Raw genomic sequence first — 15,440 nt, 5'->3', positions numbered from 1 at the left:
GCCTACATAGTGAGACTACATCTTAAATTTTAAAAGTAAAATAAAATAGAAGGGGCACTGCTTGAGAATAGATAGGAGAGCGGAGCTGGAGAGATGATGGAGAAGTGGTCCAAATATATTTGTATAAAATGTCATATGAGGAGTTGGGCGTGGTGGCGCACACCTTTAATCCCAGCACTCAGGAGGTAGAGGCAGGCAGATCACTGTGAGTTGGAGGCCAGCCTGGTCTACAAAGAGAGTCCAGGACAGACAAGGCTACACAGAGAAACCCTGTCTCAAAAAACAAAACAAAAGCAAACCAAAACAACAACAACAAAAAACCCAAAAAACAAAAACAAAACAAAATATCATACGAGGAATTGGAGAGATAGCTCAGCAGTTAAGAGAACTGTTACTCTTGCAGAGGACCCAGGTTTGATTCCCACTCACACGGTAGTTTATAACCATCTGCAATTCCAATTTCACAGTTTCTGATATCCTCTTCTGACCTCTAATAGCACCAAGCACACATAAGGTGCACAGACATCCAGGCAGAATACTCACACATAAAATAAAAATCAATTAAAACAATCAATAAAAAAGTACAATGAGCCGGGCGCGGTGGCGCACGCCTTTATTCCCAGCACTCGGGAGGCGGAGGCAAGCAGACTGTTGTGAGTTCGAGGCCAGCCTGGTCTACAAAAGCGAGTCTAGGAGGCCAAGGCTACACAGAGAAACCCTGCCTTGAACCCCCCCCCCAAAAAAAGTAAAATGAGACCCAACATTTTATACAATGAATATGAGTGTGTGCGTGTGCACACGCACGGACGTACACACACACACAAACAGACACACAAAACTAACCAAAGAAGGTTGCATTCAGAGTTCAGAGTTCCCAGCACATGTACTTTTGTAAGGGACACGATTCAAAGCGTGGCAATGTCTATGTTCTGAACCGTGACCTTTTCCAAGTTCTTGTCCGCTCCCCTGTGTGGGCGTGTGAACATGAGACTCCAGGACACAGAGTAGCATGTGGCCAATGAATGCAGAGGGCGGGGCTTCCTTGGTACACCCTAGAAAGCACAGACAGACTCCCAACCAAGGCTGCCACATCTTCAGACCTTTAATCCCAAATCAGAGCACAGTGAAGTCAGACGCAGGCTCTTCCCTGTCCCACCAGGCAGTCGTAGGATGTGAATCAGCACAGACTTGGACAAAGAAGGCCCCCATATCCTTCTGGGACCTCTTCCTCCCACCAGCTCACATCCCTCTCTCCATCAGGTCCCTGGAAGTTTCTCCAGGGAGCCTCATTTGAACATAGACTCTCATCAAGCAACCCAAATTCAGCCACCAAGAAAAAAAACATCTATGTGTGTGTGTGTGTGTGTGTGTGTGAGAGAGAGAGAGAGAGAGAGAGAGAGAGAGAGAGAGAGAGAGAGAGAGAGAGAGAACAGAGAGAGAACAGAGAGAGTTCAGCATCAGGCATCTTCCTCTATTGTTTCCTCCTTATTTTTTGAGACAGGGTCTCTCACTGGACCCAGACCTCATTTATTGGCGAGGGCTAGCTGGCCATTGGGCCCCTGGGTTCCTCCACTGTCTGCCTCCCAACACTGCGATTATAGACATGAACCCCTGTGCTGGCTTTTAAAGTGGGTTCTGAGGGCCCAAACTCAAGCCCCCATGCTTGCTCAGCAAGCACTTTACCTACTGAGCATCTCCCACACCCGCAAAAGCGTCATTTACAAGGAGAAGATGAGGGACCAAGACTTTTTGTGACATGGGGCCCCCAACTTGGGAAGAACAGTTTCTGAAGAGAGGTGAAAAGTCTTCAGGAGAAAGCTGGAAACTCAGGCAGGCTTGGCAGATGCCTGCAGAAAGCAGTCTCTAGGCCGTCCGCCCACCCCGCTTGGGGCACAGTGACCCCCATGGCCAGGAAGGCAGGGTGAGTAGCAGGAAACAGCCTCCCCCCAGCAGCAGGATTAGACCAGCGCCCACACCACAGCCCAGGGACCAGGAGTACTCATAAGCCAGACGTGGCGCTGGAGGAGTCTCGGGGCTGACTCCCCGGAGCAGGGCTCTGACGGAATGCCGGAACACTTCCAGGCTGACGAAGAGCAGCAGGCCTGTGGGGGAAGAAGGGAGTGAGGCTCTCAGCCCAGGGACTCCAGTTCAGATTTGGGATTGCCACCCATTCATTCCTTCATCATGCAAGAAACCAAGAATATTACAGGGAATATTACGTCTGTGCAGACATCTCTCTCTCTCTCTCTCTCTCTCTCTCTCTCTCTCTCTCTCTCTCTGTGTGTGTGTGTGTGTGTGTGTGTGTGTGTGTATGCGTGTGTGTATGTGTGTGTGTGTCTGTCTCTGTGTCTGTCTGCCTCTGTGTATCTGTCTGTCTCTGTGTGTCTGTCTGTCTCTCTCTCTCTGTGTATGTGTGTGTGTATGTGTCTGTGTGTGTATTTGTCTCTGTGTGTATCTGTCTATCTTTGTGTGTCTGTCTCCCTGTGTCTCTGCCTCTCTGTTTGTCTCTCTCTCTCTCTCTGTGTATGTGTGTCTGTGTGTGTGTATGTGTGCCTATGTGTGTATGTGTGAAGTCCAGAGGCCAACATCACATGCCTTTCTCAATTACTTTCCACTTTATATTTGAAATATTTTTAGCACTTGGAAGACAGAGGCAAGCACATGTCGGAGTTTGAGGCTAGCCTGGGCTATAGAGTGAGTTCCAGGACATCCAGGGCTACACAGAGAAACCTTAACTCAGGCCGCGAGTAAGGTGTTTTTTGTTTTTTGTTTTGGTTTTTCGAGACAGGGTTTCTCTGTGTTAGCTGTGGCTGTCCTGGACTTGCCTTGTAGACCAGGCTGGTCTAGAATTCACAGCGATCCACCTGCCTCTGCCTCCAGAGTGCTGGGATTAAAGGTGTGTCCACCACTCCCAACAGGAAAGGTGTTTTAAAATTACATTTCAGTCTGTGCATGTGTGCACGCATGCTGGCATACTGTGGCACATGTGTGGAGGTCACAGGACAATTTGTGGGAATCAATTCTCTCCTTTCACCATGTGGGACTTGAGGAGTGAAAAACAGGCTTGTTTTCAACTCCCTATGCCTGCTGAGCCATCTTGCAGGCCTTATTTTTTGAGGCAGTGTCTCTTACTGGCCCAGTGCTCAATAATTTGTCTAGACTTGGTGGTCAGCAAGGCCTCCTATGTCTGCCATCTTGCTGGGATTGCAGACATATAAAATACAGATTATAAAGGCTGCCCTGATTTTAGAGGGTTCTGGAGATTAAACTCAGGAAGCCATGTTTGTATAGTGAGCACTTAACTAACTGAGCCATTTCCCCAGCCTCCCATGCCTTCCTGTAGGCATAGCTGCCCTGGGAGTCATTATGTATAGTGGACTAGCTTTGAAGTGCAGAAATCCTCCTCCATCTATTTAAATACTGGGGTTACAGGCTTTCTCTACTATGCCTGGTTTAATCAGGAGTGGGGGTGGGGAGGGAAGTTGGGGGAGATGTTGAGAGGACCTGGCTGTCCTGGAGCTAGACCAGGTTGGCCTGGAACTCAGAAATCCTCCTGCCTCCCAAGCACTGGGATTAAAGATGTGCACCACCACACCTGGCAACATTTCTATGAGTGTGGGATATTTTTTTTTTCTTTTTCGAGACAGGGTTTCTCTGTGTAGCCTTGCCTGTTCTGGACTCACTCTGTAGACCAGGCTGGCCTCAAACTCACAGAGATCCAACTGCCTCTGCCTCCCCAGTACTGGGATTATCCATCCCCACCATAATAGTAGTTGAATTTTTTTTATATACATGTAATTATTAACCGCTGTCATCCAGAATGAAGAGCACTCGGTAGCAGACATGGCATCTTATTTGATTTAGTCTTGTATCTCCTAGAACATAGCAAGTACTCACAAACGCACCAAGAATAAAGAAATGAAGCTTCTTTGATTAACGGTTTCTCTAATCACTTTTAAAAGCACCTGGCTCAACAGGGAAACTCTGGATTAAAAAAAGCAATTCCCCGGCAACACACCATGATTCAGGACACACGTAGCACCCTGGGTAGGACATAAAACACACGGCCTCCAGTTAAGCATTCATTCTACAATATCAGCTCAAAGTCTGCAATGACCCCCAGAGGAGCAAAGGTCCCAGAATTCAGTGATGCACTTCAGTGAAAAGGGAGCCAAGAAAGCTCAGCATCAAACCTTGCCTCTGGGTGGCTACCTGCACAAGACTGGTCCACCAACAATCCGTCATGGAAGTAGGGAGATATAGGCAGAGAACGGTTTCTGGCCAAGGGGGATATAGTCTACAGTGGCGCTGTAGTCACTGTGAGTTGCCTTTGATCAAGTAAATAACCGTCTACCCACGCGGGCAACTCTAACTAAATGCATCAGAGCACCAAAAAAGAAAGAAAGAAAGAAGCAAAGAAAGAAAAACCATGAAGGCTTTCCAACAAGGAGGACTTGTTGGGAAGAATGGGTTTGGCAGGAAAGGGACTTAAACAAAGTATCACACATATATGTGACATCTATGTGTTTTTATATGTAAGACTACAAAACTGTGAACAAATTAAAAAAAAAAAAAAAATCCCAAATCTGCCATTAGTGGTTGTGTGGCTAGAGACTTTTCTGAAGTTCAATGCTCTTTTTTTTTTTTTAAGATTTATTTATTATTATGTATACAGTGCTCTGCCTACATGTACATCTGCAGGCCAGAGGAGGGCACAGATCACATTAGAGATGGTTGTGGGCCACCATGTGGTTGCTGGGAATTGAACTCATGACCTCTGGAAGAGCAGTCAGTGCTCTTAACAGCTGAGCCATCTCTCTAGCCCCAATGCTTTTTTTTTTTTTTAAATCTCATCTATATTTCCCTTTTAAAGCAGAATGTGATTGGACATTGTTTGTTTGTTTGTTCATTTGTTCTTTCTGAGACAGGGTTTCTCTGTGTAGCCTTGGCTGTCCTGGATTCACTTCGTAGACCAGGCTGGCCTCGAACTCACAGCGATCTGCCTGCCTCTGCCTCCCGAGTGCTGGGATTAAAGGTGTGCGCCACCATTGCCCGGATGCGTGGCTTGGTGGTGAAGAGCACCGGATGCTCATGCAGAGGATCCAGGTTGGGTCCTCAACACTCACCCAGCAGCTCACAACCATCTATAACTCCATTTCCAGGGAATCCAATGCCCTCCTCTGGACTCCTCGGGTGCCAGGCGCACACATGGTGAACATGCAGACAAGCATTCATACATATAAGATAAAAATAAATACATAAAGAGTGACAGCAACCTTTAGCTAGTCCATTTGCTGTGATGCTTTATGCATTACTAATGTGTTTATGTATTAAGCATCAACGCAATGCTTTAGACGTAGACTGAACTGAAGTCTGTTATTTCATGAGACGTGGCGCTTCTTTCTGGGTCTTCACCTACAAGAATACAGCACAGTCCCTGCAGACACCAAGTCTAAATTTCAAAGACTGTTTGGAGCCCTTTTTTAAAGGCTTGAGACTCTCTCGTCTTCAGACCTACTCAGCCTTTGATCTTTGACCTCCAGCATGCAATATTGCTCACAGTCCCGCCTCTACTTCCTGGTATACAACAGTGCTGGAGGTTCCAGGCCAAATCTGCAAGGCCGCACAACAACAGGGCTGAGGATGCTCCTAGCTTTTACATTTTTCCACGAACTTACTCCAATTCCTGGCATGCAATAGTACCAGGAGATCATCCTCTCCCCTTGACAGGAAAAAAAAATCCTTGGAGACCCCACATCCAAACCCAAAATAGTATCTGGAGACAGTCCACCCCTCTGCCAACAACAACAAGAACAGGATTTGCAATTCTTCCAACTTGAGCCTACTGCAGCCCTAGAACTGCCCCCTCTTCTACTCCTAGCATAGAGTAGTGAGTGGAGATCCCATCCTCCTCCGTGTGTAAAGAGTCTTGGCATTCCCAGCTCCAATTCTAAAGCAGCATTTAAATCCACATAAACCTTGCCAGAAAAAGTCCATCTTTGAGCCTGCAGGAGCCCCCTTGGATTTCTCCTCAACTCCCAGCATGCAGCGGTGCTTGGAGATTCTACTTTCCAGCACGTGACATCGTGTGGCGTTGCCACTGCTTCCACAGCACTCAAACAATGTGTGGAGATCCTAACTTTCCAGCATGCGGCAGTTGGCAGAGATCCCACATCCCAGCATGCAATAGTGTGCAGAGACCCACCTTCCGGCATGCAACAGCTTATGGAGTTTCCAACCTCCAAGCCTGTATAACAGTATGTGGAAACCCACCTCCCAGCATGCAACAGTGTGTAGAGACCTCACCTCCCAGCATGCAATGTCATCCTTGGCCTCCACACACTCAGCCCTCACCTGAGAGGCCAAAGCAGACAGCTCCCAAGCGGAGCAGGAACTCTGCACCTTTACTGAGCACCATGATGACACAGAGGCAGCCCAAGGCCATGGCTGTCAGGCCCAGCACAGCTATCACAGCAGCTGCCAGGTTTACCTCTGCAAGAAAGACCCAAAGAAGAGGTAGAGAACATGGAACCAGGAGAACAGACAACATTCCTCCATAAGAACCAGAGCCAGAAGGATGGAAGACTTCAGAGTCCTCAAGGGACTATGTTACTTACACTGATGAAAGAATGGAGGCACTCAGGGGTCAGTTAGTTACTTGGCCCAGATTATAGAGCAAAAATGGGGACAAGGCCAAGTCAGGGATACTGGAATGAGCCGCTCCTACCTATCCTTTGGTCATCGCTGGGTTACAGATGATGAAGTTGAGGGAACAGTGGTAAAGGCGATTCATTATCTTGTAGCCATCCAGGTTGTAATCCTCCAGCAACTACTTTCTGCCTGGAAAAACTAGTAAGGTCCTACCCCCCTGTCAGTCTTAGGCCCTCTCTGGAGACTTTGGATTAGAAGTCCCATCGAGGGCCCAGTGTGGTGTTCAGCACACAGTAGGTGGTCCATATGAGTGCAGCAGGGGATTTTACCATCTTAGAGGTGCACAGTGACCTGACCCAGCTCCTGGGAGAAAGGAATGGAGAAGGTAAGGGGCCTGTGTGTGCACCGGAACTCACGTGTTTAGCTGCCTCACTTCACTAAATCCTTATTTAAAATCAAAACAAAACAAAACAAAACAAAGTGAGAGATATGAAATGATCCTTTGTGGAGACGCTGGGGCACTGGAGTGATGTGACAGAAGCTGGACTGGGGGTAGGAAGGACAAAGTCCTCAGAGTTGCATTGTTGGAAACAGTAGTAGCTACCAGACACCATTTTAAGTTCACTTAAGTTAAAATTAAAAACACATTTCCCCCCATTACACCAACCACCTTCTGAGCACTAGCAGTTACACGTGGCTGAAGGCCGTCCCACAGACCAGTGTACACACGTAATGTTTTCATGTTTCACGTATGATTCCATAGATTCATGTTTATTTGCACTGGGATCTTGCCTCTGCCCTTTTGTTGGAAAAGGATAGTAATTCTCTCAACCTTTTTTTTTTTTCGAGACAGGGTTTCTCTGTATAGTGTTTGGCTGTCATGGACTCACTTTGTAGACTGAGCTGGTCTCAAACTCACAGAGATCCACCTGCCTCTGCCTCTGCCTCCCGAGTGCTGGGATTAAAGGCGTGCGCCACCCCACCAAACCCCCCACCAGCTTCTCAACCATTTCTGATTGCTTTTTTCACCTCGGCAACGAAGCTGAAGGCCCGGCCTTGCAGGGTCATAGCAAGAACTATACGGTGCTAAGGGACTTCGGGTGCTGGGATTAGCATGTAAAATGTGCTCATAGTCTTCACTGCAGAGAAGAAATATGATTCGCCAAAGACACACAGCACAGGCAGAGTTAGCAGCCAGAGTGCTGGACACCAAGGTCTGCTGATCACCCTCCAAATTTGGGACATCCACAGAAGCTGATCCCACGCTGAGCACAGGCTGTCAGTCATTCCTTCAGAGCAGCCCTCTTACCGCCAGCCCTCCTCCCTTGTCGCAGTATGAGATGGCCTCACCTTTCTTGGTAGTTCGCTGGAAGATGCGTGTATTCTCCCCCGTGGTAAAGAATTTGAAGTAGGTGCAGTTTGCTTCTGTGGGGTTGCAGGAAAGAAAAAGGGGGAGGTGACAACGTGAAGATTTGTGTAAGCTTGATGCTGGATAGTTCCCACATACTACAGGGAACTAAAAACAGTGTTAGTATGGCTGACACACAGGCTGGGAAAATGGTTCTGCGTATAAAGGTGCTGTTGCTAAGCTTCATGACCTGAGCTCAATCCTTGGAATCCACATGGTAGAAGACTCCTGTGGGCTGTCCTCTGCCCTGCATGCACGCACGCGCACGCACGCACACACACACACATACATACACACACACACAGAGTTGTAAGGGGGGAATAAATAAAGAAATGCACAAAGATGGAAAATGACACCGAGATGTCAGGACCACTTGCCACATCACTGATGACCGGAGACTGAGATTTTAATCCCAAACCCTACAGTCTTAAGTCTTTGGCACAAATGAGCCATTAATTTCTCTGGCTCTCTGATTCTTCCTCTTTAAATAAGTTGATAATCTCTCTCTCCTGGCTCCTTCACGTGGGTCTGAGGAGCAAGTAGGTTGGAAATGAGTTACCATTTTATTCAACAAAGGACACTGAGATGCAGGTACCAGGAGGCTAAGAGACTGGGGGGGGGGGGGGGGTTCCTCTGCCCTATGCTGCGTACACAAAGGGCTCCTGCAGATTAGCAAGTGGGGAGGGAAATAACTCCATCGAAACAGGGCAAAGGATATGAATAGTTATTCACAGGAGGGCAGGTCTAGATAGTTCACAAGTACTTGAAACCAGCAGGGAGGTACCACTTCAGACCAATTAGATGGGCAAATATTGAAAGGGCAGGTGTCAAGCGTTGGAGGGATAAGAGGGAGCAGCTGGGAGTGCAAACCGTTGCTATCTATGTGTGAAGGATTTTAACATACTTAGAAAATGAAGTACAGGTGTAGGGCAGGCAACAACGGTCCCGTCAGGAGTGGGGCGCGTGGATGGACGAGGCACAGTAGGAGCTGGGGAGATGGCTCAGTGGTTAAGAGCACATACCACCCCTGCTGAGGACCTGGGTAAGGGTCCTGGTGCCCATGTCAGGCGACCTACAAGCAACTGAGTACTAGAGGACCCAGTGCCCTTTTCTGGACTCTGTAGGTACCTGCACACACAGGCACACATCGTCCCCACATACACACATAATTTAAAAGTGAAAAGAAAGTGAGTCAAGATTTTTGTCATATAGAAGCCATCCCAATCTAAACATACATCTCTCAGAACACATCTCAGCCACTAAGTGATGTATATGTTTATGTCCTATGACACAATCATTTCACTTCTGGATATTCCAAGAAGGGAAAAAAAAACTCATATAGGAATATAGATATGATTCTCTATGGCATTGTTTACTAAGCTGGAATAGGAATTAACCTTATGTCCGTCCCTTGGGCACTAGGCGACTGAGACAGGTGCTCTCCTGGACATCTTTAGAGCCTAGAATCGCTATGAACTACAGAACAATAAAGCAAACAAAAGAGATTTGAAAAGCACAGCGGCGAGCAAGAAAAATCACATTGAAGGCAGCATAAAAACCACATGATGCCATTTCTTCAAAACACACATATATAAACTCAAACTCTCTATGTATTTCCAAGTTAAAATATCTGTGCATGGGTGTAATGTCAAACACATCAGAGGACTGAATTAAAAAATATATATATATTTTTTTCAAGACAGGGTCTCCTTGTGTAGCCTTGGCTGTCCTGGAACTGGCTATGTAGATCAGGCTGACTTCTTCTACCTCCCACATGCTGGGACTAAAGGTGTGTACCACCATGCACAGATTGGGAAAGAATTATTTTATTTATTTGGTTTCTTGAGACAGGGTCTCTCTGTGTAGCCTTGGCTGTCCTGGACTCACTTTGTAGACCAGGCTGGCCTCGAACTCACAGCGATCCACCTGCCTCTGCCTCCCGAGTGCTGGGATTAAAGGCGTGCGCCACCACCGCCCGGCGGGAAATACTTATTTTAAATAAGCAGATGTGGTGCTACTCAGGGCTACATGAGACCTTATCTTTTAAAAAGAAATTTTCTAAGACAGAGTATAAGAGCCAGGCATAGTGGTGCATGCCTTTAATCCCAGCACTCAGGAGGCAGAGGCTGGTGGATCCCTGTAAATTCAAGGCCAGTCTGGTCTACAAAGTAAGCCAGGACAGCCATGGCTACACAGAGAAACTCTGTCTCGAAATGCCAGGGGGAAAAAAAAAAAAAAAAAAAAGACAGAGTATAAGGACCTTGCAAAAGTGGACAATAATTTTATATAAATATTTTATGTAAGCATATGTAAGATTCACACAACACCTTTGTTAATTTAGATATGAAAGGACTGAAACTTAAAAAACAGACGTTCTAACTTCCTAAGACAGGGCTTCGTGTATCCTAAGCTGACTTTGAACCTGCTGTGAAGCTGAGGATGGCCTTCAACTTCTGAGCCTCCTGCCTCCACCTCCCAAGTGTTAGGACTGCAGGTGTGCACCACCATGCCTGGTACATGTGGTGCTGGGGACCAAACTCTGGGCTTTGTGCAGACAAGGCAAGCACTCTGCCCATTACCCACATCCCGCTCCTAAAGTGCGTTCTACACTCCGACCTATTCTTTTATTCTACATATAGGGAAACTGAGATACAAAACAGCAGAAGGGATGGTGCAGAACCACAGGGAATAGAGAACATTGGCAAAGGAGCCAGCCAGTTTGGGGAAGCGGAAATGGGACTTTAGACATTTGGAGGGGAGATATGAAGGGACAAGTGGATAAGTTCACGTCAAGTGAGGGTATGTGGCGTGCTCGGTACCAGCTCGTGGAAGTTTGCGGTTTCCAGGTCAAAGCAGCAGCAAGGGTCAGCCGGTCCTACAACATCAAGAGGCTGAAAGAAAGATGCCCCTTGAAGCCACTACTAGGGCATACAGTCTATACCCATGAAAGAACTACAGAGTCCCTTCTGGGGCTGGGTGTGGTGTCTGGCATCCCATTTGGCTGCTAGTAACAGGACTTTGTGTCCATGTCCCCTGGAGGATAGGGCAAACTCACTTGGGAAGCAACAGGGTGAGTCATTCTCTGCTGGCCAAGGGACATAGCGGCTTTCTTTTAATTTTCAAAGGAAGTTACTTCTTTGAGACAGTGGAGTCAGAAGGAGGTCTTCTCATGAGGCAGAACTGTGGGGAGCTGGTAATGGCTTTGCAAGAAAGGTGAAGTCCTCTTGCTTTCTTATGTAGCCTGGGCTGGCCTACAACTCGGTATGTAGCCGAGCTGGCTTTGAAACCCTGGTCTTCCTACTTCCAAATCCTTGGTGCTGGTGTGTGCCACCATGTGAAATGGCAGAGGGCAACCTCTCCCAAAGAGTGAGGTCTCTGAGACCATCTTAAGCTCTAGTGACAGGCAGTAACAGAGACTCCTGAGTCAAACCCCATAGAAATAGCCTGAGTCTCAGACTGGGCACTAAGAGGTATGGTGGCAATCTATCATTGAGTCCCTTACTGGGGGATTCTAGGCAGGGGCTCTACCACTGAGCCACACCCCCAGCCCCTCACTGGGGGATTCTAGGCAGGGGCTCTACCACTGAGCCACACCCCCAGCCCCTCACTGGGGGATTCTAGGCAGGTGCCTTAACACTGAGCCATACCTCCAGCTTTTCACTGGGGGATTCTAGGCAGGGGCTCTACCACTGAGCCACACCCCCAGCCCCTCACTGGGGGATTCTAGGCAGGGGCTCTACCCCTGAGCCACACCCCCAGCCCCTCACTGGGGGATTCTAGGCAGGGGCTCTACCACTGAGCCACACCCCCAGCCCCTCACTGGGGGATTCTAGGCAGGGGCTTTACCACTGAGATATGACCCCAGCTCCCTTTTTGCTTTTGGAGAAAGGATCTCACAAAGTTGCCCAGGCAGTCTCTGAAATCCCTCTGTATCCCCAGGCTGCCCCTGAATTCACAATCCTCCTGCCTCAACTCCTGTGATTACAGAATTGTACCACCAAACCCAGCTAGCATCCTGTATTTGTTTTCATTATCTTGTTTTTGCAAAGGTTTGGGATCACCTTGATCGTGGTCCCAAACAGTGAGCAACAGCAGAAGGGGACTGTTTAAGATAGCCGATCAGGACAGACAGGTGGCTCAAAACACAGTGTCTGGCATCCCATTCCACTATCAAAGGCCTAGAGCATCCCATTCTGGCTTCCATATCACATCGGGGAAAGTAGAGGTTGAGGAATGAAAGAAAACCCAGCCAGAGCTCTTGAGGGGTCCTGAGACTCTTGGTGCACAATTGGGGGGCGGGGAACAGCATAGCCGGGACCTCATCAAACAAATGATATCCCAAGTGGGTTTTGATGGGTGTCAAATACTGCCCTTGAGTCAAAAGAGGTATAATAAACACATATCCAGTTCCTGGGGGGAGGGGGGGAGGTATGGAATGTCCCGCTTGTCTAAGCAAAGGGCATAGCATGTTCTGTCGGAGAGTGAGAGGCACAGCTGAGAGCAAGGGAACCATCATGTGGGGAAATAGAGGGTGTGGGGGTGTTTGCAAAGCAAGAGAGACGGGTTGGGATGTCCGCACTGACCATATAGAGGTGAGAGGGACTGGAAATAAGCATTTCTAAGGAGGTACAAGATGCACCCAGAATTTTGAGCGGCACCTGGCACCTGGCACAAACTTCATTTGACTGTATCCGCTAACGGGGAAATCGGCACAGATTTTTTTTTTAACTTCCTGGTGGGCGTAGGGTGGTCTGTCTCCACAGAGGCTCATAGAGTGGCAATGTGGGATGTCTCCCCAGGCTTCTAGTTAAGGGCACAGGCTGTCTGTGGGTGCATGGCTGTCTGGTGGGGAACGCAGGCAGTTCTAGGGGATCCGTGTTGGCGGGGGTGGGTACAGGCTGTTCTGAGGGTACCAGCTGGGTCTAGGAGGCACAGGCTGTCTCTGGGGGTACAGGCTGGTATGGGGCACAGGCCATAGCTAGAAGACAGACGTTAAGAAACCAGCTTCTTTAGGGGATATGCTACTTAGGGACATGGGCTATGACTGAGCATCTCTCCTCCTTCTCCCCATGGCCCCTCCCACCTCCCTCGCCTCCTACCCCCCCCCCCCCAAACCCCCCCCCCCCTGTTTTCTCCAGTTTCTGTGAGCACAGACTGATTTGGGCACAAACCCTTTCTCGGGTATAAAACTTGTTGATTTTCTTAGAACAGGGTTTTCCCCAGACATAAATTTCTTTCTCCCTGACTGTGGGACACAGGCCCTGGGCTCAGGACACAGCCTCTCACCTCCTGGCAGCTCAGCTGGGCCACAGGTCTCCCTGCCCGCAGGCACGTCCGCCTGCCACAGTCGCTTGACGCACACCTTCCATAGCCCCAAATGGGCAGCCTCACAGACGGCGCTGCCGTTGGTCTTGTACGTATTGAGTTCCACCCAGAACTCGGTGCCCACCGACAGCACAGCCAGGGTGGCACCCACGGCAGCCAGCAGCAACACCAGCTTGATCTTGCCCTCACGCTCCGGAGTCAAGCCGAGGTTCTGTTGTCCCTGGGCACGACGCCGGCCCACAGCTGCCCTACGGCGGTCTTCCTCTTGCATGAAGAAGTTAGACCACATCATGATGCTGGGAGGGGTTGGGGCTCAAGCGAGCTTCAAAGAGTCAGACAGACCTGTCCGTGCAGGGGAGGGGGGGCGCCTGAGGGGCAGGGCACAAGGCCTGGACTTTCAACCGAAGTAGGGGGCTGAGTGTGTCAATTAGATTGGGAATAAGCTGAACTTCAAATGTAAGAGTGGAGGGCTCTGACTCTCAGAAGAGAAAAAACAAAAAACAAAAACAAAAACAAACAAACAAAAAAAAACCCCTAAAAACTAAAAACTATATTCTTGGCCTAAGGATGCCACCTGGACTTATGCGCGTGAATTTGGCACAGGTGAAGTCTAGAGGAAGAGTCAGGCTCTCTCTGAGGTTCACCTATCCAAGAAGGGACTGGGGAGCTCCAGGGGGAACACCTGCTGTTGATGGGGGTCTCCAGAAAGCCTCAGAATTTTCCCAAAGAGGGCAAGGTGAGGTCTTTCGTGTATTTGAAAGAGATGGTCTAGGTTTCTTCAGGCTCAGAGTTTGAGAAGGGAGGAATTGGAACAATTTTGGGTTATACAGAGTTAAGAGTTGGGGTTTCACAGAAAAAGGTACAAATCTCTCCAAGTCCCAGAAAGGGAAGGAGGATCCTCTAGTATTCACAGCAGATCGGGAGTGGGGGTGGGACTGGAATTCTCGCGGGGGGTGGGGAGGAATGGGCAAGCCAGGACTACTCAGAAAAGAGCTCAGGTCTCCACAGTGGCTGAGAATCACGGTGAGGTCCAGAAAAAAAAGCTGGGAATACTCTCTGGGGGCCCAGGAGAAAGCCCTGGGGCCCCAACAAGGCTCAGACCAAGGCACTGTGGTCCACACTCTGGCTCAGAAAACCAGAGCAAAGTATCCTGGGGGTGGGATATAGGACCTGGAAAGGACTCTCAGTCGGTCGGTCTGGAGTCCCTCGGCTCCCCCTCCCCCAGGCTCCCAGGGCCTGCCTGGCCAGGATCGCTCCAGACTCAGCTCTGGGCCCCGCGCTCCCCTCGGTCTTCCCACCCAGGTCTCCCGGGCACGGGCCCCTTGCGCTCTCCTGCCTCCGCACCGCGCCGGCCCCAGCTCCGCGATGCCTCCGAAGCGTCCGGTTTTGCTCGCCTCCGCCCAGTCGGCCCTCCGGACCTGCTGCGTTCGCTCCCTGCCTCGCCCCATCCGCCCACCCCCTCACCCCACCGGCTATTTCGGGCTCGACCCGTAAATAACACCCACACCTGTCGCGGGCGCCTGTTGCCATAGGGATCCCGGGTATTTTAAGGGGACAAGGGGCGGGGGAGGGAAGCCTCTAGGGAGGAGGGGCTGGGGGCCGGGTCTTCAACTAGCCGAAGCTAGGGAAATTTGTTTCTCCAAGGGTCGTGGGGGCCGGGGCATTGCAAAGTTCATACGCCAAACTCTGGAAACCGTAGAGCCGGTAAAGTGCAGAGAACTTGTGTCCTGAGCAGTTCAGGCTGGACGCTGCTCGCTAGCCCAATTAGTGGCTTCTGAGGGCCAGAGGATAGGGAGAAGGATTGGAGGTGGGGGTGGGGTGGACCCTTGAGTCTGAGGGAGGAGGGCTTGAGTATGTACTCCTGAGTTTCAGGGAGGATGGCCTCAGTATAGGATTCGGGTCCTGAGGGAGGAAGACTCCTGCATTCCGGGATCTGATGGAGGAGGGCTGGGACCTGGACTCTCAGGTCTGAGGGAGGCGGCTTGGGGCCTGGACTCCTAGGTCTGAGGGAGGAGGCTTGGGGCCCAGACTGCTAGGTCTGAGGGAGGAGGCTGGG

At 49.6% G+C, this 15,440-nt stretch overlaps 1 protein-coding gene across 1 annotated transcript; it reads right to left on the bottom strand.

Moving 5' to 3' along the window:
• Window positions 1-1,544: 1,544 nt before the first annotated feature.
• Cacng6 (calcium voltage-gated channel auxiliary subunit gamma 6) lies at window positions 1,545-13,904 on the bottom strand. Its single transcript, XM_051162227.1, has 4 exons — window positions 13,346-13,904; window positions 8,002-8,076; window positions 6,355-6,492; window positions 1,545-2,102 (listed from the first exon to the last, which is right to left on the bottom strand). Exons 1-4 carry the CDS (start codon window positions 13,674-13,676, stop codon window positions 1,864-1,866), a joined length of 783 nt encoding a protein of 260 aa, XP_051018184.1. The 5' UTR covers window positions 13,677-13,904; the 3' UTR covers window positions 1,545-1,863.
• Window positions 13,905-15,440: the final 1,536 nt, after the last annotated feature.

The sequence above is a fragment of the Acomys russatus genome, chromosome 19 (genome assembly GCF_903995435.1).
Source record: "Acomys russatus chromosome 19, mAcoRus1.1, whole genome shotgun sequence".
NCBI lineage: Eukaryota > Metazoa > Chordata > Mammalia > Rodentia > Muridae > Acomys > Acomys russatus.
The sequence above is the reverse complement of the archived record's forward strand: the minus strand, read 5'-3'. Positions and strand labels throughout refer to the sequence as shown.